This window comes from Salvelinus fontinalis, chromosome 3 (assembly GCF_029448725.1).
Source record: "Salvelinus fontinalis isolate EN_2023a chromosome 3, ASM2944872v1, whole genome shotgun sequence".
NCBI classification, from domain to species: domain Eukaryota; kingdom Metazoa; phylum Chordata; class Actinopteri; order Salmoniformes; family Salmonidae; genus Salvelinus; species Salvelinus fontinalis.
Genome location: NC_074667.1, coordinates 11,334,774 through 11,358,177, shown reverse-complemented (window position 1 = coordinate 11,358,177; position 23,404 = coordinate 11,334,774). Strand labels below are relative to the sequence as shown.

Sequence of the window (23,404 nt, the reverse complement as noted above, 5' to 3'; positions counted from 1 at the left end):
AAATACTATTCAGAGATTTATCAAACCACCATGTACTGTTGGCAGTCCCTCAGAACATGGTTTATACAAGTGTCTCAATGTTAATTAGCATATTTTCACATTCAAATACACAAAATATTCTAACTTTATCTTCAACTTCATGTTCCTGATTAGGCCTTTTTTGTAGAGTGATAGTTCACAATAAAAGTGGGCAAGGCTTTTATCTCAGGCCTCACACACGCCAACAGTATTTTCATCACAAAGGGATAGTGTAGCGTAAGGCCGCTGCACATAGCTACTGGTTAAGAGTCCATAGCTTTTCACCCAGAAACGTAGTCCTAAATAGTCCCGTTAAAAAGACCTACATGGTCTTCTGTTTCTTCCGTGCTTGAAACTGCTCTGTTTTGTTCTTAATAGACTTGATGAGCATGGACAGTCCGGGGTCCATTTTCTTGGTGGTTTCAGCCACCGCCTGGCCACTCTCATCCGTTTCCTGTTTCTTTGCTCCCACTTCCTGTGCGGGCGGGGCCTGTGAGCTCTTGAGCGCCTCGTCCTGGTCGCGCTGGCGCTCCTCCCTGCGGCGCTGCTTCTCAACCTGGATGCTCTGGGTGGCCTTGGTCTTCTTGTAGCCCGGGTCGGACGGGTCCAGGTTGTAGAGGTGGGAGGTGAACATGGCCTGGAAACGAGGGTCCTTCACATCCACCTGTCAGAGAGAAGAGATTGGGGGGGGGGGGTTGAGATTTCATTGAAGTCTACAAAAAAGCTTCGACAGTAAAACAAATTGTGCATCTTAAGGCAACAGAAAATGGGCCCTTAATTAATGTTAATGAACTTTGGCAAAGTTGAATGTGTACCAATTCCACCTTATTCCAGGAAATGTAACCTACACTCCCCTATCAATAAGTGTATTCATGAAGCTTCTGATTTGAGACTTTCCGAAATCATTACTTGATGTCAATGGGAAACGATGGTAAAAAAAAAAAAAAAAAACACTTCAAAATACTGCCTGTTGAGTACAAGCTATTTCTTTGCCACGAAAAGAAATGCTGCTCCGACCTGGAAGTTGTCCTCCTCCAGGCTCGTATTGTCCTTCTTCAGAAGCTTCTTCCTCTTCTTTTTGGTCAGGTTCTGCTCCTCTACGATCTTGTCGTAGTTGAAGTGTTTGTGCTTGTCGTCGTCGTCGTCCATGAGCAGGGCCATCTCAGCCTGTGGGTTCATGGAGAAATAAAATGGGTTACTTTTGATTAGCTTACTCACGAACCGTGTCAAGAATATCTGCTCACAAAATGTAATGTGCAACGTTCTGAATACCAGTAACGGTATTAAGTCCATTGCATTAGTGTAGACGAGTGCTTTCAACTCCACGTCACTGACACCTACCTTTTGTTTCTCCAACTCCTCCTTCTCTTCAGGTGTCCTCTCCTCCACCTTTTTGTTTTTCTTGCTCTTTGCTTTCTTTTTCAGATCTGGGAGATTAGGAAGAAAAAAAGTCATGGTCAAATCATGCATGAAAGCACATTGTGAGTCGTTTTACCGGTGCACTCGAGGAAATGTGGAAACTGATTATGATTCACGGCGCGACTCACCTGTAGAACCAAGCTCTTCAGCAAAGAACGGGTCATCAAAGTCAACGTCTGCAGGAAGCTCATCGCCACTGAGGTCCGAATCATCCGATTCCTGAAGGAAAGAAAAAAAGTCTGTCACCCTCCAATACCATGTGTGAGAGATATTTAACAACCTTCTTTAATCTAGTGATCTCACCTGCTTTCCTTTGGTCTTCTTCTGCTTTTTCTTGTCCTTCTTCTTCTCAATGAACTCTTCCCAGGGTGTCAGCTTATCCTTTCCTTCTAGCTTCTCCTTCACCAACTGTTCAGTTGTCTCCTTCAGTCCTGAGATGAGGAAGATGGGAGTGTAATTATGAGACTACTTAGTGGTTGGTTGTGCCAACTAAATGCAATTTGTACTGACAGGTCAAAGTCACACTATTCCGATATATGGGAAAAGTCACACTGTGCGATAACAAAAAGTTTCATTAGCTGACATATGGGGAAAAGTCGCACTGACATAATGAAAAGTTGCACTACTGACAATGAAAAAGTCTCTGACACGGGATTTTTTTTGTTGTCCCTACCTGGCACCCATGTGATCTCCATCTCCATGCCCTTGTCCTCCTTCTTCTTGTCTTTCTCCTGGATGCTCTTCAGCATCTCTCTGTATTTCTCTATCTGCTTGCCGCTGCTCTGCTTCCCTTTCCTGACCTTCTCCACCTCCTTGCTGGCCTCTTCTGGCTGTTTAACTAGGTGACCAAAGGCGAAATAAAAGTCAACGCAACAAACATATGCAATATACATAAAATAACATCTCTCCTTTAAAATTTACAGTAATAGTAATTTGTCCCCGTTGGCAATAATCTACCAGCACAAAGAATAATAACCTTAAAGTGAGGTTTGTCCTTCGAGTATACAGGTTTGAAAGGTATCTTATAAAAGTAATATAAAAGCTAATCAAAATCACTTCAAGTGTTGTTTTCTTACCCTCTGGAAGCTCCTCTTCCTTCTCCATCTCCACTCCATCCTCATCATCGCTGGAGGAGGCCAGGTAGGCGTTGAAATCCATCTGCAGCAGCTCGTCCTTGTTGAACTTCCTGTTCATGGCAGTGACACGCTCATGGTCTGTCTCGTCCCAGGTCAACTCCACCTGGGGTGGAAAACACACAATATATAAATGTAAACATAAATGTAAACAACCTGAAATATAACCACAGAGTCCTTTCTCAACTAAAGAAGATGATAGGACTAGAGGGAAATGGACGAGATGCAAATATTCAGCAAAAAATTTAAATCTGAACAACTCATATTTATTCTGAACAAAAACATTTAAAAAAACACATGTAAAGTGTCCCATGTTTCATGAGCTGAAATGAAAGATTTCCCAAAAATGTTCCATATGCACAAAAACTTAATTCATAAATTTTTTTGGCACAAATTATATCCTTGTTAGTGAGCATTTCTACTTTGCCAAGATAATCCATCCACCTGACAGGTGTGACATATCAAGAAGCTGAATAAACAGCATGGTCATTACACAGGTGCACCTTGTGCTGGGGACAATAAAAGGCCACACAAAAAATTGTCAAACAAGTTGTCTCAAGTTGAGGGAGCGTGCAATTGGGTGGCCTTGGTCTTCTTGTAGAGCTGTTGCCAGATAATTGACATCCGTCTTCTTCACCTGCAGGACTTTCTAAAACCAGCAACTCGGACAGCTGATGAAACTATGGGTTTATACAAACAAATAATTTCTGCACAAACTGTCAGAAACTGTCTCAGGTAAGCTCATCTGCGTGCTCATCATCCTCACCAGGGTCTTGACCTAACTGCAGTTCGGCATCGTAACTGACTTCAGTAGGCAAATGCTCACCTTCGATGGCCACTGGCACGCTGGAGAAGTGTGTTCACGGATTAATCCCGGTTTCAACTGTACCGGGCTGATGGCGTCGTGTGGGCGAGCAGTTTACTGATGTCAACGTTGTGAACAGAGTGCCCCATGGTGGCAGTGGGGGTATGGGCAGGCATAAGCTACGGACAATGAACACAATTGCATTTTATAGATGGTAATTTGAATACACAGAGATACCGTGACGAGATCCTGAGGCCCATTGTCGTGTCATTCATCCGCCGCCATGACCTCACGTTTCAGCATGATAATGCACGGCCCCATGTCGCAAGGATCTGTACACAATTCCTGGAAGCTGAAAATCTCCCAGTTCTTCCTTGACCTGCATACTCACCAGACATGTCACCCATCGAGCATGTTTGGTATGCTCTGGATCGACGTGTACGACAATGTGTTCCAGTTCCCGCCAATATCCAGTAACTTCGCACAGCTATTGAAGAGGAGTGGGACAACATTCCACAGGCCACAATCAACAGCCTGATCAACTCTATGCGAAGTAGATGTGTCGCACTCCATGAGGCAAATGACAGTCAAACCAGATACTGACTGGTTTTCTGATCCACACCACTACTTTTATTTAAGGTATCTGTGACCAACAGATGCATATCTGTATTCCCAGTCATGTGAAACACATAGATGAGGGCTAAATGTATTTATTTAAATTGACTGATTTCCTTATATGAAGTGTAACTCCGTAAAACCTTTGAAATTGTTGCATGTTGCGTTTATATTTTTGTTCAGTGTACTGCAGGACCATCGCTCCACAGGTGGTAAGCCTGGGACCGACCATGGAGGAAATATTATTCTTTGACCATAAGAGATTATTAGACGGAGTGTGTCTAACCTTTGACGTGGCAGCTGCTGTGGAGGTGAAGAGCTTGGGAGTGTAGGCAGACAGGTCCACGTCTGTGGCTAAGTCCTTTGGCTCCTCGTCAAACGTCACATCATCAGGGATAAACCTGTTCCCACAGAAGAGAGGGACCACCACAACAGTTAGCATGGGAGTTTAGCGACATCCTAATGTTTAGAATGAACCAGCAGCACAGATAATGGTATCATGCTAATAAGTAGTTAGCATGTACTAGTGCAATACCTTGATATACTGGTAATATATTAAGCAAGGATGAGATTCATCACTATGTGTGCCATTATGTTATTCTATGTACTGATAAGATGTTGTGTACCACCTCTCTTTTGAGGACAGCTTCATTACCATGCTTTACGTTATATACAGTACATTCTATTACACTTTCATTGAACACACTTTCCACCAGTGTATGTACTTCAGTATAAATGAGTGTCTGTCTATTCCCTCACCGCAGGTCCAGGATGGAGCAGCTGCTCTCGTACTCAAAGCCGTCACACTCCTGGTAGATTTTAGCAGCTGTGTCAAGCGAGTCGCACTCCACCACCGCATAGTAGTACTTTAGCCGCTTGAATTGGTAGTCCCGCATCTTCTCTCTGTAAATCCTGCAATACACAAACACATAGATGAATACCAATTCACTTTTCATAGAAACTATTTCACTGCCTATCTTTGATCTGTTAGGACCACTACATTTTATCTCTGGTTCATTTCTGGTTGAACAATACAGGGAGGATAGGGATGTGTGAATGGGGTAGCTAGATCATACATCTCCTCCTCTGTGTCTTTGTCCGGATCCTCCGGCAGAGCCATCAGCTCCAGGGGACCCTGGGTCTGTTCCTGCTGAACCCGCTCCTTCCCAAACTCTGAGGGGTAGATCTAAACAAACACAGTGTTAAACATACACAATATTTGTGACTTGGTCTGGTGAAGCATTGTCACATCCATCAGATTTGAGTGACAGCCAGCAGGCAAATTAATGTAGCCTTACCTTCACAGAGAGCACAACCCCCCCTTTAGGCTTGAAGGAGTTAAACAGAGCCAGCAGGTCCTTGGCTTTCATCCGGTCCCAATCCATGTTACACACGGCCAGCCTTTGTGTTACCTGTTGTAGTAAAAAAAAAACAATATTGAAACATGCAATTTCTTATGTCATTTTAGATGACGAAAGGACTTTTTGTTTTTTTCACCTTTATTTAACCAGGTAGGCTAGTTGAGAACAAGTTCTCATTTACAACTGCGACCTGGCCAAGATAAAGCATAGCAGTGTGAACAGACAACATCACAGAGTTACACATGGAGTAAACAATAAACAAGTCAATAACACAGTAGGAAAAAAAACTAAATGAGTCAATATACATTGTGTGCAAAAGGCATGCGGTAGGCAATAAATAGGCCATAGGAGCAAATAATTACAATTTAGCAGATTAACACTGGAGTGATAAATCATCAGATGATCATGAGCAAGTAGAGATACTGGTGTGCAAAAGAGCAGAAAAATAAATAAAAACAGTAAGGGGATGCGGTAGGTAAATTGGGTGGGTTGTTTACAGATGGACTATGTACAGCTGCAGCGATCGGTTAGCTGCTCAGATAGCAGATGTTTAAAGTTGGCGAGGGAAATAAGTCTCCAACTTCAGCGATTTTTGCAGTTCGTTCCAGTCACAGGCAGCAGAGAACTGAAAGGACAGGCGGTCAAATGAGGTGTTGGCTTTTGGGATGATCAGTGAGATATACCTGCTGGAGCACGTGCTACGGGTGGGTGTTGATATTGTGACCAGTGAACTGAGATAAGGCGGAGCTTTACCTAGCATGGACTTATAGATGACCTGGAGCCAGTGGGTCTGGCGACGAATATGTAGCGAGGGCCAGCCGACTAGAGCATACAGGTCGCAGTGGTGGGTGGTATAAGGTGTTTTAGTAACAAAACGGATGGCACTGTGATAAACTGCATCTAGTTTGCTGAGTAGAGTATTGGAAGCTATTTTGTAGATGACATCGCCGAAGTCGAAGATCGGTAGGATAGTCAGTTTTACTAGGGTGAGTTTGGTGGCGTGAGTGAAGGAGGCTTTGTTGCGAAATAGAAAGCCGATTCTTGATTTGATTTTGGATTGGAGATGTTTAATATGAGTCTGGAAGGAGAGTTTACAGTCTAGCCAGACACCTAGGTATTTATAGATATCCACATATTCTAGGTCGGAACCGTCCAGGGTGGTGATGCTAGTTGGGCGGGCGGGTGCAGGCAGCGAACGGTTGAAAAGCATGCATTTGGTTTTACTAGCGTTTAAGAGCAGTTGGAGGCCACGGAAGGAGTGCTGTATGGCATTGAAGATCTGATGAGAAGAGGAAGTCCCTCTGGACCACATATGTCAGAGTCAAGGCCCGCGGGCCACATCCGGCCCGCGAGAAGGTTTTTTACGGCCCCTGGGATGATCTTGATTTATTATTAGAACCGGCCCGCAGACCGCAGCAAGCCGGCAGCCCGCAGATCTTTTACACGCACCAATACTACATTTCCCACAATGCAACGGTGACGCACCGAGCAGTAGGCTGCTTCATTTCAATATTTATTGGCACAGCAGTCGTCAGCATCACAGTAAAATTAACTTTCAGATACCCATCAAAAATGGCAAAACGGAAGGTGGACACTGAGAACCGGGGGTTTCAAACAAGGTGGGAGTCGGAGTATATGTTCACGGAGGTAGCTGGAAAACCTGTGTGTCTTCTGTGTGGAGAAAGTGTGGCGGTACTGAAAGAGTATAATCTGAGACGACATTATGAAACGAAACACGCGGACAAAAACAAGAATATGGACATGGAACAAAGGCTACAAAAGGCAGAGGAATTAAAACGAGGCCTCAAATCTCGACAGGCTCTGTTCAAAAAAGCCAAATCACAAGGCCAGGCTGCTGTCAAGGCCAGTTTTATTTTGGCAGAAGAGATCGCTAAATCAGCCCGGCCATTTACGGAGGGGGATTTCATCAAAAACTGCATGATTAAAGTTTGTGACGAAGTTTGCCCAGAAAAAAGGCAACTCTTTTTAAATGTGAGTCTGAGCAGAAACACCATTGCCGAGAGAGTAGACCAGTTGTCCATCAATCTAAAAGAGCAGCTTGTGAAAAAGGGAAAAGATTTCATTGCATATTCCTTGGCTGTGGATGAGAGCACCGACATTTCTGACATTGCCCAGTTGTCAATTTTCATCCGCGGAGTGGACTCCAGCCTAAGCGTGACAGAGGAGTTTTTGGCTTTACGTCCTATGCATGGCACAACTACGGGGCATGATTTGTATGAAGAGGTGTCAAGATGTGTAAATGAGATGGAGCTGCCTTGGGAAAAACTCGTGGGTTTGACAACCGACGGAGCACCTGCGATGTGTGGACACAGGAGCGGACTGGTGGCGAAGATATGGGAAAAGATGCAAGAGGAAAACGCGACAGGTGAGCTGACAGCTTATCATTGTATCATACACCAGGAAGCGTTGTGCGGTAAAGCCTTGAAAATGGAGCATGTAATGAGCATCATCACGCGCACAGTTAACTTTATCAGAGCCAAAGGTTTGAATCACCGCCAGTTCAAGGCATTTCTGACGGAGTTAGAAACGGAGCATGGTGATTTGCCTTATCACACAGAGGTGCGATGGCTAAGCCAGGGAAAGGTGCTTCAAAGATGTTTCGAGCTTCGTGAGGAGATTTGTCTGTTCTTGGACAGCAAAGGGAAAGACACAACACAACTCCGAGACGAAATGTTTCTGTGTGAAATGGCTTTTCTGTGTGACATTACGAGTCATCTGAATGCAATGAACTTGCAGCTGCAGGGTCGGGATCATGTCATCTCTGATATGTACAGTACAGTGAAGGCATTTAAAACCAAACTGACTCTGTGGGAGACGCAGATGCGGAAAGAAAATTTGAGCCACTTTCCCAGCTGCCAGACCATGAAAGAGAAGCTCTCTACCAGTGCGTTCCCGAGCGCACAGTTGGCTGATAAAATAGGTATGCTTGCCGCTGACTTTCGACGCCGATTTGCTGACTTTGAAGCACAAAAAAGCAGGTTGGAACTGCTCGGTAACCCATTTGCTGTTGACGTGGAAAGCTCACCACCAAACCTCCAAATGGAGTTGATTGACCTCCAATGCAATGATGCACTGAGGGCAAAATATGCGGCAGTGGGTGCTGCGGAGTTCGCCCGTTTCCTCCCCGACACAATGCCCCAGCTGCGCATCCAGGCTGCTCAAACGTTGTCTATGTTTGGCAGCACATACCTGTGTGAACAACTGTTTTCTTTGATGAACCTGAACAAAACATCACACAGAAGTCGACTTACTGCTGAACACCTCCACTCAATTCTGAGGATTTCCTCAGCTCAGAGCCTTACCCCGAACATTGATGAACTTGTGGAAAAGATGGGACACCACCAAGTATCAACCTCAACCTCAAACAAGTGAACATTACTGTGCAATCACATATTTAGAGTTTTTACTCAGTTCAAGTTTAAAAGTTAAAGTTTAATATTTGTTTTCACTGCATGTTACTTCTCCTTAAACAAAGTGTTGTTTTTGATTAATAGATTTTTGCACTTTATTTTATTGTATTTCAATCCAATTATATTTTAAAAATATTTCAGTTGAGTGGATGATAGAAAATTGCTATTATTGTTTTTTTCTTTGAAGTAAATTTAGCCCACTTTTGCTAAAATAGAAAATATAGGCTACTGATGGTGCCTTGAATACCGGTTTCTTTCATTTAATGTTCATGTTATGGGGATTTTTATATAAAGGAAATTTGTCTTTTGTGTCTGTTGAAAATTAAAGATTACTGACAGAGCCATAAGAAAATATTGCTTTATTTATCTGATCATATTGGAATATATTTGTTAGGTTTTCAGTAGGTTCAATTAGGTTCACTAGACTATATGCGTCATTTAAAAATTTTTCAATGAACATTCGAACAGTCCGGCCCTCGGCTTGTAGCTAAATTTTTTATTTGGCCCTCCGTCCATTTGACTTTGACACCCCTGCTCTGGACAATTGAGACACAGCCTTAGACCTCCTCACCTCCTCACTCCGCGTCACGTCCTTGCACAGCTCGCCCCAGTCGTGCTGGATCTCCTCCTCCTCACGTTTCATGATGGCCTCCACGTCATCATCGTCGTCCTCGTCCGAGCTGGTCTCCACATTGCCTTTCCCCCTGGCCAGATCAGACCCGCTGCTGTCACTGTCCTCATCTGACTCTGAACCGGACTCGTCCTCGGAGCCGCTCTCCACATCTGCTTCATCCTCGTCATCGTCTTCCTCATCCTCACTGCCGTCTGAGATGCTGGCCGCCTGGTCCACATCGTCCTCGTCCCCCTCAACGTGAGGCACCTTGTCATCTTCCTCTTCGTCACCTGTAAAAACAGCATGTATTGATTGCAGCAACAAACTTCAAAACAATGAGCATATATATACACATTATATATATATATAAAAGCGTTTCTTTTTTAAATATATTCAGTTGAAGTCGGAAGTTTACATACACCTTAGCCAAATACATTTAAACTCAGTTTCACAATTCCTGACATTTAATCCAAGTAAAAATTCCCTGTCTTAGGCAAGTTTAGGATCACCACTTTATTTTAAGAATGTGAAATGTCAGAATAATAGTAGAGAGAATTATTTATTTCAGCTTTTATTTCTTTCATCACATTCCCAGTGGATCAGAAGTTTACATACAATCAATTAGTATTTGGTAGCATTGCCTTTAAATTGTTTAATTTGGGTCAAACGTGTTGGGTAGCCTTCCACAAGCCTCCCACAATAAGTTGGGTGAATTTTGGCCCATTCCTCCTGACAGAGCTGGTGTAACTGAGTCAGGTTTGTAGGCCTCCTTGCTCGCACATGCTTTTTCAGTTCTGCCCACACATTTTCAATGGGATTGAGGTCAGGGCTTTGTGATGGCCACTTCAAAACCTTGACTTTGTTGTCCTTAAGCCATTTTGCCACAACTTTTGAAGTATGCATGGGGTCATTGTCCATTTGGAAGATCCATTTGTGACCAAGCTTTAACTTCCTGACTGATGTCTTGAGATGTTGCTTCAATATATCCACATAATTTTCCACTCTCATTATGCCATCTATTTTATAAAGTGCACCAGTCCCTTATACAGCAAAGCACCCCCACAACATGATGCTGCCTCCCCCGTGCTTCACGGTTGGGATGGTGATCTTCGGCTTGCAGGGCTCCCCCTTTCTTCTCCAAATATAACGATGGTCATTATGGCCAAACAGTTCTATTTCTCTTTCATCAGACCAGAGGACATTTCTCCAAAAAGTACGATCTTTGTCCCCATGTGCAGTTGCAAACCGTAGTCTGGCTTTTTAATGGCGGTTTTGGAGCAGTGGCTTCTTCCTTGCTGAGCGGCCTTTCAGGTTATGTTGATATAGGACTCGTTTTACTGTGGATATAGATACTTTTGTACCTGTTTCCTCCAGCATCTTCACAAAGTCTTTTGCTGTTGTTCTGGGATTGATTTGCACTTACCGCACCAAAGTACGTTCATCTCTAGGAGACAGAACACCTCTCCTTCCTGAGCAGTATGACGGATGGGTGGTCCCATGGTGTTTATACTTGCTTACTATTGTTTGTACAGATGAACGTGGTACTTTCAGGCATTTGGAAATTGCTCCCAAGAATGTACTAGACTTGTGGAGGTCTCCATTCTTTCTTCTGAGGTCTTGGCTGATTTATTTTTATTTCCCCATGATGTCAAGCAAAGAGGCACTGAGTTTGAAGGTAGGCCTTGAAATACATCTACAAGTACACCTCCAATTGACTCAAATTATGCCAATTAGCCTATCAGAAGCTTCTAAAACCATGACATCATTTTCTGGAATTGTCCAAGCTGTTTAAAGGCACAGTCAACTTAGGGTATGTAAACTTCTGACCCACTGGAATTGTGATCCAGTGAATTATAAGTGAAATAATCTGTCTGTAAACAATTGTTGGAAAAGTTACAAGTGTCATGCACAAAGTAGAGGTCCTAACAGACTTGCCAAAACTATAGTTTGTTAACAAGAAATTTGTGTAGTGGTTGAAAAACAAGTTTTAATGACCCCAACCTAAGTGTATGGAAACTTCCGACTTAAACTGTATATATTTGAAACAATTTCTGAAAACCTGTTTCCACTTTGTCATTATGGGGTATTGTGTGTAGATTGATGAGGATTTTTTCATTTTGATTTAATCCATTTTAGAATAAGGCTGCAACGTAACAAAATGTGGAAAAAGGGAAGGGGTGTGAATACTTTCCGACTGCACTGTATAAAGTCTCCACTTGGCTGCAGTAGCAGCTTTGCTAGGACTGAGCAAACTGAGTAAAACTGTCATCATCTCTAGAGCTATATCTTTATGTCTTCAATCCAACTCATTGCCCAATGTTTCATCATTTTTTGTACTGACTATGCACACACACAAGACTTTAAATACTCACACTCCAACACACACTTCATTTACTCACATACATTCATCAAATACACTGCTGCTACTCTGTTTATCATATATCCTGATGCCTAGTCACCTTATACCTACCTATACATAGACCCTTTTCGAGTACACGACACATTGACGTCACGTACAGATGCACACGACTCTTGGCGGCAGTTGGAAAGCCATCGCCATCTGCACCCATTCAACTTAGCTTAGATTTACGTTTTTATTACTTCTTAACAAAATAACCTTTTGGAGGTTCTCATACGCTTACCATGTTTTGATTGTTGCTTGAACAGTCACTAGGATTATATTTGGTCATGATCTTTGCAAAATAACTAATTTGGGATGCAGCAGTTGTTCGCTAGAATGCTAACACTCATTGATATAGCCTGTAGCAACAGCTAGCCAAGTGAATTTTAAGTATAATGCAGTTGATTTGCGTGGATGACACAAACAGTATATTAGCAGGACGTTCATACGAGCCTTAAAATCCAATAACAATCCAAAAGTAGTGTGAAATGCATGCATAAGCAACATGTAAGTATATATATTTTTTGCTGGTGTTCTATAAGAACTCCCCTTTGTTCTGCCACCAACTTGCGCGAATCGCCCTCGTACAGCAATGTTTGTAAACACAGAAAGGGCTCTATATCTACCCCTGCACATTGTAATTATGTTATTGGCACTGACCCTGTATATAGCTTACTTACTTACTTGTACACTTCTTATTTCTATTTCCCGTGTGTTTTTGTTCTACTTTACTTTATAGTACTACTGATATTGATTACTGCATTGTTGGGAAAGAGCTTTCAAAAAAAGGCATTTCACTGTACTTGTGCACGTGACAAAACTTGAAACATTTGTTTTTAACGTATTTGCTTTAGCAGGGGCCCTGAGGTGTAATGCATGTTATGGGTCATAAGGTCCCCTCTTCTACTTACCCTCCTCACACAATCTGACTCCTCTGAGAGGCTGGTCTCCTTTAGGTCCACTCTTTATGGACTGTGAAGCTTTTCCTTTCTTCAGAGGCTTTTTAGGCTCATCCACTACCTTATCCTCTCCCTCCACAGAGCCCAACTTTGCTTTTGTCTTCTTTTTCTTCTCCTTCTCCTCCTCTTTATCCTTTCCATCCTCCTTTTCCTCCTCAGAGTCAGAGAGATTGTAGAAACGTTTCAGGTCCTCGGAGGAGGTGTGGTTGACGGGTCGGCCGCGTTTGTCAACCGTGTACTTGAGCTTGAAGCGATCGTCGTGGAACATGGACTGGAAGCGCTTGTCAATCTTGATTTTGTGCTCTTTCTCTGGCATTTCCCAGAAGCGTGGGTCCTTTTTCACTTTTTGGAAACGGTCATCGCCGCTTTGGTCCTTTTTGGAAGCCATGATGGCTAAGTCGTCAAAGCAGTATCTATAAAGAGGACAGACAGTTTGTCAATGGAAGTTATTACATAAAATTATATATTTGTCACATGCGCCGAATAGAACAGGTGTAGACCTTACAATGAAATGCTTACTTACAAGCCTTTAACCAGCAATGCAGTTTTAAGAAAATATCAAAAAAAAACTAAGAGATAATAATAACAAATGATTAAAGAGCAGCAGTAAATAACAATAGCTGGGCTATATACAGGGGGTCCCGGTACAGAGTCAATGTGTGGGGGCACAGGTGTCGAGGTAATTGAGGTAATATGTACATGTAGGTAAAATGATTAAAGTGACTATGCACAGATAATAACAGAGAGTAGCAGCAGCATAGAAGAGGGAGGGGGGGGGGGGGGGGGGGGGGGGGATTGAAAATAGTCTGGGTAGCCATTTGATTAGCTGTTCAGGAGTCTTATGACTTGGGGTAGAACCTATTTAAGAGCCTCTTGGACCTAGACTTGGCGCTCCGGTAATGCTTGCCATGCGGTAGCAGAGAGAACAGTCTATGACTAGGGTGGCTGGAGTCTGACAATTTTTAGGGCCTTCGTCTGACACTGCATGGTATAGAGGTCTTGGGTGGCAGGAAGCTTGGCCCCGGTGATGTACTGGGCCGTACGCACTACCCTCTGTAGAGGCCGAGCAGTTGCCATAATGATTCATGCTATGTAATTTATGATGGCAAAGAAAACCACATTTTGACATTAATTTCATAGCACCCTCTTGAATTGCCTAATTTTCTACATTGTACAGCAGCAAGTGAACACGCTACATTACGGCATCTGTGACAGCGCCAGAGGCCATCTCAACTTTAAAGTAGTCCATTTTCTTCTTCACGGTTGGCTGATCCCTTCTAATGACCAGGTTGGACATGACTCAGACCGGATCATCTGGAGGGATCAGCCAATGAAGTTGGAAGTCCCACCCAGTTGACTACATTAAAATGGTGGAAGCCCTCAATGGCACTTCCCATGCTAAAAATGACCTTTTGGCCACTAGAGGCCTCTATCATTCTCTATGGGCACCCGAGCTAGGTAGTTAGCTGGCTAGGTAAACTCACAATGACATAAGCTAATTCCCACTGTCTATTAGTCCTAGTAGGTACACTGCACCACAATGCAATACCCTGGGTGCATACTATTCTAAAAAGTGAGTGTTTTATTGCATAGCTTACAAGTAAACTAACACTTTTGATACATAAGTCAGACACACGAGTCAGACACAAAAACAACACTTGAGAAGGGCCATTCCAAGAGCTGCAGTTAGCATAAAGAACACAATTCAAAATGTAAACTGGGAAATATTTGGCAGAGATAAAGAGTGCACAAGTATTTTGGTGAATAGAGACTTACCAAAACAACTTCTCCAGTGAAATTTGACCGATATCCACGTGTTCTCCCAGCATTCACCACTTCCGTGACCTTTTTCTTGTCCCACCCCTTTTCGCATACGGCAAGCCAGGCAGTACAAAACCACAGTTCAGTCTATATTCAATACGTAAGGCAAGCCAGGAAGTACAAAACCACAATTCAGCCCATATTCAATACATAATTTATTCAAATTCAATAGATACATTTAGCATTATACATGTATCATTAAAGCTTTAAAATGAAATCAGCACCGTATGCAGTAGCCTTTACAACAAGAAGAGGGGGTAAAACTAGTGGACAGACTTAAAACCAGTTCCACATTTTCCAACAACCGAGGAAGAAATAAGTTCCATATTTTCTGTTTGTCCACTGTGGCGAGGTCATTCAATGTGGACGACTGGAATATACATAAAAAAAAAAAAATGTTGTGCAATGGTTTGCTACGTATTACTGTAATTAGCTCGTTAGTCTGTAAACAATTTGTAAAAATGAACAATGCAATAGGTAGTAATTTTCTCAATGGTAGTTGTGTCTGCCGGAGAGTCTTGAAAATAGGCAGCTTTAGATGTCTGGTCCCTCAATAACATGATGCAGCTCATTCACAAAGAAATGTCATGACAGCTCATTCAAGGTTTCCACCGGTGAAAGAGTTGTCTTCTTCCAAAATTCGGTGTTTTCAATGGACCGAAATGCAGATGCAGTTGTCAGGCAGGGCTGGAGGTACAATGAATGTATTTGACACGACTATGACGAGGAGACAGAAGAAATGGGCTGCATCACTACAAGACAGTGACAAATATGACTATCTGAAGAGATGAGGTATACTGTAGCTGTATTTGTAAGAGATAGTTTGTCCCGTCCTAGCAGAGTTGCAGACAGGGTCTATGACATTGCAAGGTAAGGCAACAGAAGTTGTGATGCATGGACATAGTCTATGAAAATTGTCACATTCATGGCACTGTTGTTCAAATTCAAGTTTATATCTGTGCTTGTGAGGGAGTGTATTTTGCAGACATTTTGGACTTATTTTCACAGGACATTTCCTTTGGCATTGGACATTGGCTGTGGGAAAAGTCACATTGCTGAGCATTTGTACGAGGTAGCCTTCAATGGTTGCTCATAAACAGGTGGGCAGCATTTTAAACAATAACAAAGCACTCCCCTTCTCTGTTTCGTTCAAAATTGAGCGATGAGGCTGGAGAAATGTAACCACTCTCAAATTCATAGACAGAGCTATGACTGAAATATATCCATGATATCGAAATTCTAGTTTTAACCATGTTTTGAGGCTATATAGAGTTTGTTTACATTTACTTTGTTGACTAACATTGGAGTAAAATAAGCTCAGAAATGTTTTGGGTTCTGATGGGGTACAACAGTTGAACTAAGCTTATGAGGCATTTATTAGCTGTATTTGTCAATAATCAATGGGTACATATTCATTTATAAGTCCAAAAATGGATGTAGTAACTGCAAATTGCCCCTTTAAGATAGGGAAAACGTTAACTCACTATGTATGGCAGAATATTAACTTGTGCTTTTCTTTTCAGGAAGTAGTTGAGCAGCTCTTCTTAATTGACATCTCAGAAAAGTCTTTGGTGAGTTAAATCTTCTCCTTAAATCCTTTTAAATTACTAATTGGAATTCTAATATGTAATTCTGTTAGAACATCCATAGCTTAGTTGGAATGATTGTGTTTATGAGCAGAGACCACTAATTATAGATCAATAGATTAATAGAATGGTCTGTAAAATCATGTTATGGAGGGACTTCTGTTTTTTTCTGGATGATCTAACGCTCTTCTCGCTCCTCAGAGAAACACAAGAGAAAGTGAGATCCCTACCAGCTGTGTCATGGCCGATGAAGAGTTTCTGCCCTTTAAAGAAAATACATTTGATCTGGTGGTCAGCAGCTTGAGGTGATTTGGCCCTGTAGATGTTGCTGACATAATTTTCGATTTGAGCCCTCCAGGTCATATTTCCCAGGGTTTTGTATGGCTTGCTTGCAGCACGCAATTATCTAGTACTGTATGTTTTTCCTGTTTAGCCTACACTGGATCAATGATCTCCCTGGTGTCTTGGGACAGATAACTGACAGGCTCATATGATTTTTTACATCAGTACTTTGTCTATTGCCTTTTGCCGGCTGTTTTTACAAATAGGTTACCTTCTTAAAACAACATAATTACACATAGGATCCAGGATTAAAACAATCCTGGTTTTTCAGTCTGTATTGCTGTGCTGTCATTCTAATCCCTCTACTTTCCCAAAGATCAACCAGGTCCTGAAGCCAGATGGGGTGTTCATCGGGGCCATGGTGGGCGCGGAGACCCTGTACAAGCTGCGCTGCTCCCTGCAGCTGGCTGAGCTCGAGGGGGAAGGGGGGTTCTCCCCCAATGTGTCCCCCTACACGGCCGTCACAGACCTGGGCAACCTGCTGGGCCAGGCAGGCTTCAGTATGCTGACAGTAGTGAGGCCTTGGGTTTCCTCGCTATAGATATACAATATAGGCTAATATGAGTGTTTTATTTTATTCTGTGGTCCTAGCTGTGATACTAGCGATTAGCGCAAAATTATAATGTTTGTGTTTGCGGCAAGCGATAATATTGCATTTTATTTTTCTGTAGGACATTGATGAAATTCAAGTGCACTATCCTGAGATACTTGAGGTCATGAGTGACCTGCAAGGTAGGTCTACTGTATACCACAGTTATACTGTTGTAGATCTGTGCTTTTTGTTCATACTGAGTTTTTATAGTTTAATTGTTTCTATTCATCGTCTCATAGGTAATTGTCTCACTAAACATTAAATCATGTTTAGTGCCTGAATGCTGAGTTTTCACCGTTGTTTCAACTCTCCAGGGAGAGCAACTGCGCTTGGAACAAGAAGTCCATGTTGCACAGAGACACCATTTTAGCTGCAGCTGCAATCTACCAAGGTGAGCTACATAGTGGAGAAAGACATACTTGAAACGAAACCGTCTTATACTATTATTATCATCCATACAGTGCATTAGAAAGTATTCAGACCGCTTGACTTTTTCCACATTTTGTTATGTTACAGCCTTATTCTAAAATTGATTAAATCGTTTTTCCCCCCTCATCAATCTACACACAATACCCCATAATGATAAAGCAAAAACAGGTTTTTAGACATTTTTGCACATTTATTACAATAAAAAAAGGAAGTATCACATTTACATAAGTATTTAGACCCATTACTCAGTACTTTGGCAGCGATTACAGCCTTGAGTCTTCTTGGGTATGACGCTACAAGCTTGGCACAACTGTATTTGGGGAGTTTCTCCCATTCTTTTCTGCAGATCCTCTCAAGCTCCGTAAGGTTGGATGGGGAGCGTCACTGCACAGCTATTTCAGGCCTCCAGAGATGTTTGATCGGAATCAAGTCTGGGCTCTGGCTGGGCCACTCAAGGACATTCAGAGACTTGTCCCAAAGCCACTCCTGCTTTGTCTTGGCTGTGTGCTTAGGGTTATTGGCCTGTTGGAAGGTGAACCTTCGCCCCAGTCTGAGGTTCTGAGTGTGGCAGGTAGCCTTGTGGTTAGAGCATTGGGCTAGTAACCGAAAGGTTGCTCGATCGAATCCCCGAGCTGACAAGGTAGAAATCTGTCGTTCTGCCCCTGAACAAGGCAGTTAACCCACTGTTCCTAGGCCGTCATTGTAAATAAGAATTGGTTCTTAACTGACTTGCCTAGTTAAATAAAAATGTTCTCATCAAGGATCGCAATTGGATATCACGAAATTGGGGAGAAAAAGGGGGTACTTTAAAAAAAGATGAACAAAGTACATCTTCCATGTTCATCTTCCAAGGCTCTCTTTGTACTTTGTTCACCTTTATATAAAAAAAAAAATGTTTACCTCCCCCTTTTCTCCCCAATTTCGTGATATCCAATTGCGATCCAATTACGATATTTTCTCATTGATGCAACTCCCCAACAGGCTCCGGAAAGTCATGCGTCCTCTGAAACATGACCCACCAAACCACGCTTCTTAACACCCGCCCGCTTAACCCGGAAGCCAGCCTCACCAATTCGCCGGAGGAAACACTGTTCCACTAATGACCGAAGTCAGCCTACAGACACCCGGCAAGGAGTCACTAGAGCGCAACAAGCCAAGTAAAGCTCCCCCGGCCAAACCCTCCCCTAACCCGGACGACGCTGAGCCAATTGTGTGCCGCCCTATGGGACTCCCGATCATGGCCGGTTATGACACAGCCTGGGATCGAACCCGGGTCTGTAGTGAAGCTTCAAGCACTGCAATGCTGTGCCTTAGACCGCTGCGCCACTCGGGAGGGCTCTGTTCATCTTTCTCTTGATCCTGACTCGTCTCCCAGTCCCTGCCACTGAAAACATCCCCACAGCATGATGCTGCCACTATCATGCTTCACCGTAGGGATGGTGCCAGGTTTCCTCCAGAAGTGATGCTTGGCATTCAGGCCAAAGAGTTCAATCTTGGTTTGGCAAACTCCAAGCGAGCTGCCATGTGCCTTTTACTGAGGAGTGGCTTCCGTCTGGCCACTCTACCATAAAGGCCTGATTGGTGGAGTGCTGCGGAGATGGTTGTCCTTCTGGAAGGTTCTCCCATCTCCACAGAGGAACTCTGGAGCTCTGTCTGAGTGACAATCGGGTTCTTGGTCACCTCCCTGACCAAGGCCCTTCTCACCAGATTTCTCAGTTTAGCTGGCCAGCCAGCTCTAGGAAGAGTCTTGGTGGTTCCAAACTTATTCTATTTAAGAATGATGGAGGTTAATGTGTTCTTGGGGACCTTCAATGCTGCAGAAATGTTTTGGTACCCTTCTACCAGATCTGTGCCTCGACACAATCATGCCTCGGAGCTCTATGGACAATTCCTTCAACCTCATGGCTTTGTTTTCCAAATCATGTCCAATCATTTGAATTTACGACAGGTGGACTCCAATAAAGTTGTAGAAACATCTCAAGGATAATCAATGGAAACATGATGCAATTTTGAGTCTCATCGCAAAGGGTCTGAATACTTATGTAAATAAGGAATTTCAGTTTATGTATAATGTACAAAAATGTATTAAAACCTGTTTTCGCTTTGTCATTATGGGGTAGTGTGTGTATAGTGATGAAAATTTGTAATTTAAAAATAAAAAAAAGATCAATTTGAGAATAAGGTTGTAACGTAACAAAATGTGGAAAAGGGTAAGGGATCTGAATACTTTTCAAATGCACTGTGTATGTGTGTGTGTATATATATATACATACACACACTACATGGCCAAAAGTATGTGGAAACCCCTTCAAATTAGTGCATTAGGCTTTTTCAGCCACACCCGTTGCTGACAGGTGTATAAAATCGAGCACACGCAATGCAATCTCCATAGAAAAACATAGGCAGTAGAATGGCCCGTACTGAAGACCTCTGTGACTTTCAATCTGGCACCGTCATAGGATGCCACCTTTCCAACAAGTCAGTTTGTCTCATTTCTGCCCTGCTAGAGCTGCCTCGGTCAACTGTAAGTGCTGTTATTGTGAAGTGGAAATGTCTCGGAGCAACAACGGCTCAGCCGCGAAGAAGTACAGTAGGCCACACAAGCTCACAAAATGGGACCGCCGAGTGCATAAGCGCTCACCGCCATTGGACTCTGGAGCAGTTGAAACGCGTTCTCTGTAGTGATGAATCACGCTTCACCATCTTATCTTGCAGTCCGACGGGCGAATCTGGGTTTGGCAGATGCCAGAAGAACGCCACCTGCCCCAAGCATAGTGCAAAGTGTAAAGTTTGGTGGAGGAGGAATAATGGTCTGGGGCTGTTTTTCATGGTTCGGGCTAGGCCCGTTAGTTCCAGTGAAGGGAAATCTTAACACTACAGCATACAGTGACATTCTAGACGATTCTGTCTTTCCAACTTTGTGTCAACAGTTTGGGGAATGCCCTTTCCTGTTTCAGTATCAAAATGTGCCCAAGCACAAAGCAAGGTCCATACAGCAATTATTTGTCAATCGGTGTGGAAGAACTGGCCTGCACAAAGCCCTGACCTCAACCACCTTTGGGATGAATTGGAACACCGACTGTGAGCCAGGTCTAATCGCCCAACATCAGTGCCTGACTTCGCCAATGCTTTTGTGGCTGAATGGAAGCGAGTACCCAACATCTAGTGGAAAGCCTTCCCAGAAGAGGGGAGGTTGTTATAGCAGCAAAGGGGGGGACCAACTCCATATTAATGGCCATGATTTTGGAATGAGATGTTCAAGCAAAAGTTGTAGATGTAGGAGAGTGTTGGAAAAGTGCACAAGGGGAGATGAGTTTTGTAAAATAAGGGAAAATAATGTTAAGATTTGAACACATTTAACACACACATACACAGATGTACAATAGAGTGTCTAGTTTGAGAAACAGACTCCTCACAATCCTCAACTGGCAGCTTCATTAAATAGTACCCGCAAAACGCCAGTCTCAACGTCAACAGTGAAGAGGTGACTCCGGGATGCTGGCCTTCTAGGCAGAGTTCCTCTGTCCAGTGTCTGTGTTCTTTTGCCCATCTTAATCTTTTCTTTGTATTGGTCAGTCTGAGATTTGGCTTTTTCTTTGCAACTCTGCCTAGAGGGCCAGCATCCCGGAGTCGCCTCTTCACTGTTGACGTTGAGACTGGCGTTTTGCGGGTACTATTTAATGAAGCTGCCAGTTGAGGATTGTGAGGAGTCTGTTTCTCAAACTAGACACTCTATTGTACATCTGTGTATGTGTGTGTTAAATGTGTTCAAATCTTAACATTATTTTCCCTTATTTTACAAAACTCATCTCCCCTTGTGCACTTTTCCAACACTCAGTACTTTGTCGAAGCACCTTTGTCAGCGATTACAGCCGTGAGTCTTCTTGGGTATGACGCTACAAGCTTGGCACAGCTGTATTTGGGGAGTTTCTCCAATTCTTCTCTGCAGATCTTCTCAAGCTCTGTCAGGTTGGATGGGGAGCGTCCTGCACAGCTATTTTCAGGTCTATCAAGAGATGTTCGATCTGGTTTAAGTCCGAGCTCTGGCTGGGCCACTCATGGACATTCAGACTTGTCCCGAAGCCACTCCTGCGTTGTCTTGGCTGTGTGCTTAGGGTCTTGTCCTGTTAGACTGGGGTGAAGGTTCACCTTCCGAGGCCCTGAGCGCTTTGGAGCAGTTTCATCAAGGATCTCTCTGTACTTTGATGAGGGGAAAAAATTATTTAATCAACTTTAGAATAAGGCTGTGACGTAACAAAATGTGTCTGAATACTCTCTGAATTCACTGTATCTATCTACAGGGAGGAGACCAAGAATCAGATGGTCACTCTGACAGAGCTCCAGAGTTCCTCTGTGGAGATGGGAGAACCTTCCAGAAGGCCAACCATCTCTGCAGCACTCCACCAATTAGGCCTTTATGGTAGAGTGGCCAGACGGAAGCCACTCCTTAGTAAAAGGCACATGACAGCCTGCTTGGAGTTTTCCAAAAGCCACCTAAAGGACTCTCAGACCATGAGGAACAAGATTTTCTGGTCTGATGAAACCAAGATTGAACTCTTTGGCCTGAATGCCAAGCGTCACTTCTGGAGGAAACCTGGCACCATTCGTACGGTGAAGCATGGTGGTGGCATAATCATGCTGTGGGGATGTTTTCAGCGGTAGGGACTGGGAGACTAGTCAGGATCGAGGGAAAGATGCACGAAGCAAAGAACAGAGAGATCCTTGAAAACCTGCTCCAGAGTGCTCAAGACCTCAGACTTGGGTGAAGGTTCACCTTCCAACAGGACAACGACCCTAAGCACACAGTCAAGACAACGCAGGAGTGGCTTCGGGGAAAGTCTCTGAATGTCCAAATACAGGAGTGCCAAGCTTGTAGCGTCATACCCAAGAAGACTCGAGGTTGTAATTGCTGCCAAAGGTGCTTCAACAAAGTACTGAGTAAAGGGTCTGAATTACTTATGTGAATGTGATCAGTTTTTTATTTTTAATACATTTGCAAATAATGTCTAAAAACCTGTTTTTGCTTTTTCTTATGGGGTATTGTGTGTAGATTGATGGGAAAAAAACAATTGAATCAATTTTAGAATAAGGCTGTAACGTAACAAAATGTGGAAAAAGTCAAGGGGTCTGAATACTTTCCGAATGCACTGTAATTCTAGAGGTTCCTATTCATGCACAAATTGCACATTATCCCCCTGTGTTAATGCCTTGATATAGTTTTTACTTCTTGTATAACTGCATTGCAATAATACACTGCTCAAAAAAATAAAGGGAACACTTAAACAACACAATGTAACTCCAAGTCAATCACACTTCTGTGAAATCAAACTGTCCACTTAGGAAGCAACACTGATTGACAATACATTTCACATGCTGTTGTGCAAATGGAATAGACAAAAGGTGGAAATTATAGGCAATTAGTAAGACACAAGGAATGGTTCTGCAGGTGGTGACCACACACCGCTTCTCAGTTCCTATGCTTCCTGGCTGATGTTTTGGTCACTTTTGAATGCTGGCGGTGCTTTCACTCTAGTGGTAGCATGAGACGGAGTCTACAACCCACACAAGTGGCTCAGGTAGTGCAGTTCATCCAGGATGGCACATCAATGCGAGCTGTGGCAAAAAAGGTTTGTTGTGTCTGTCAGCGTAGTGTCCAGAGCATGGAGGCGCTACCAGGAGACAGGCCAGTACATCAGGAGACGTGGAGGAGGCCGTAGGAGGGCAACAACCCAGCAGCAGGACCGCTACCTCCGCCTTTGTGCAAGGAGGTACACTGCCAGAGCCCTGCAAAATGACCTCCAGCAGGCCACAAATGTGCATGTGTCTGCTCAAACGGTCCGAAACAGACTCCATGAGGGTGGTATGAGGGCCCGACGTCC

At 43.3% G+C, this 23,404-nt stretch overlaps 1 protein-coding gene and 1 long non-coding RNA gene across 3 annotated transcripts; one reads left to right on the top strand and one right to left on the bottom strand.

Moving 5' to 3' along the window:
• Window positions 1-3: 3 nt before the first annotated feature.
• Window positions 4-14,629, bottom strand: LOC129838761 (ESF1 homolog). The gene is made up of 14 exons (XM_055905927.1): window positions 14,532-14,629; window positions 12,708-13,168; window positions 9,354-9,685; window positions 5,289-5,402; window positions 5,067-5,176; window positions 4,750-4,902; window positions 4,277-4,391; window positions 2,514-2,676; window positions 2,111-2,275; window positions 1,741-1,868; window positions 1,566-1,656; window positions 1,360-1,445; window positions 1,036-1,185; window positions 4-682 (listed from the first exon to the last, which is right to left on the bottom strand). The coding sequence occupies exons 2-14, from the start codon at window positions 13,141-13,143 to the stop codon at window positions 341-343; spliced, it is 2,385 nt and encodes a 794-aa protein (XP_055761902.1). The 5' UTR covers window positions 13,144-13,168; window positions 14,532-14,629; the 3' UTR covers window positions 4-340.
• A 782-nt stretch (window positions 14,630-15,411) lies between these two features.
• On the top strand, window positions 15,412-22,770 carry LOC129838788 (uncharacterized). Of its 2 annotated transcripts, none has more exons than XR_008756898.1 (4): window positions 15,412-15,446; window positions 15,585-15,676; window positions 16,100-16,147; window positions 21,827-22,770. It is a non-coding gene; the product is annotated as an uncharacterized LOC129838788 (long non-coding RNA). The 2 variants fall into 2 exon arrangements; XR_008756899.1 differs by lacking the exons at window positions 15,412-15,446; window positions 21,827-22,770 and adding exons at window positions 16,364-16,467; window positions 16,821-17,082 and having other exon boundaries at window positions 15,515-15,676.
• The last annotated feature ends 634 nt before the right edge of the window (window positions 22,771-23,404 follow it).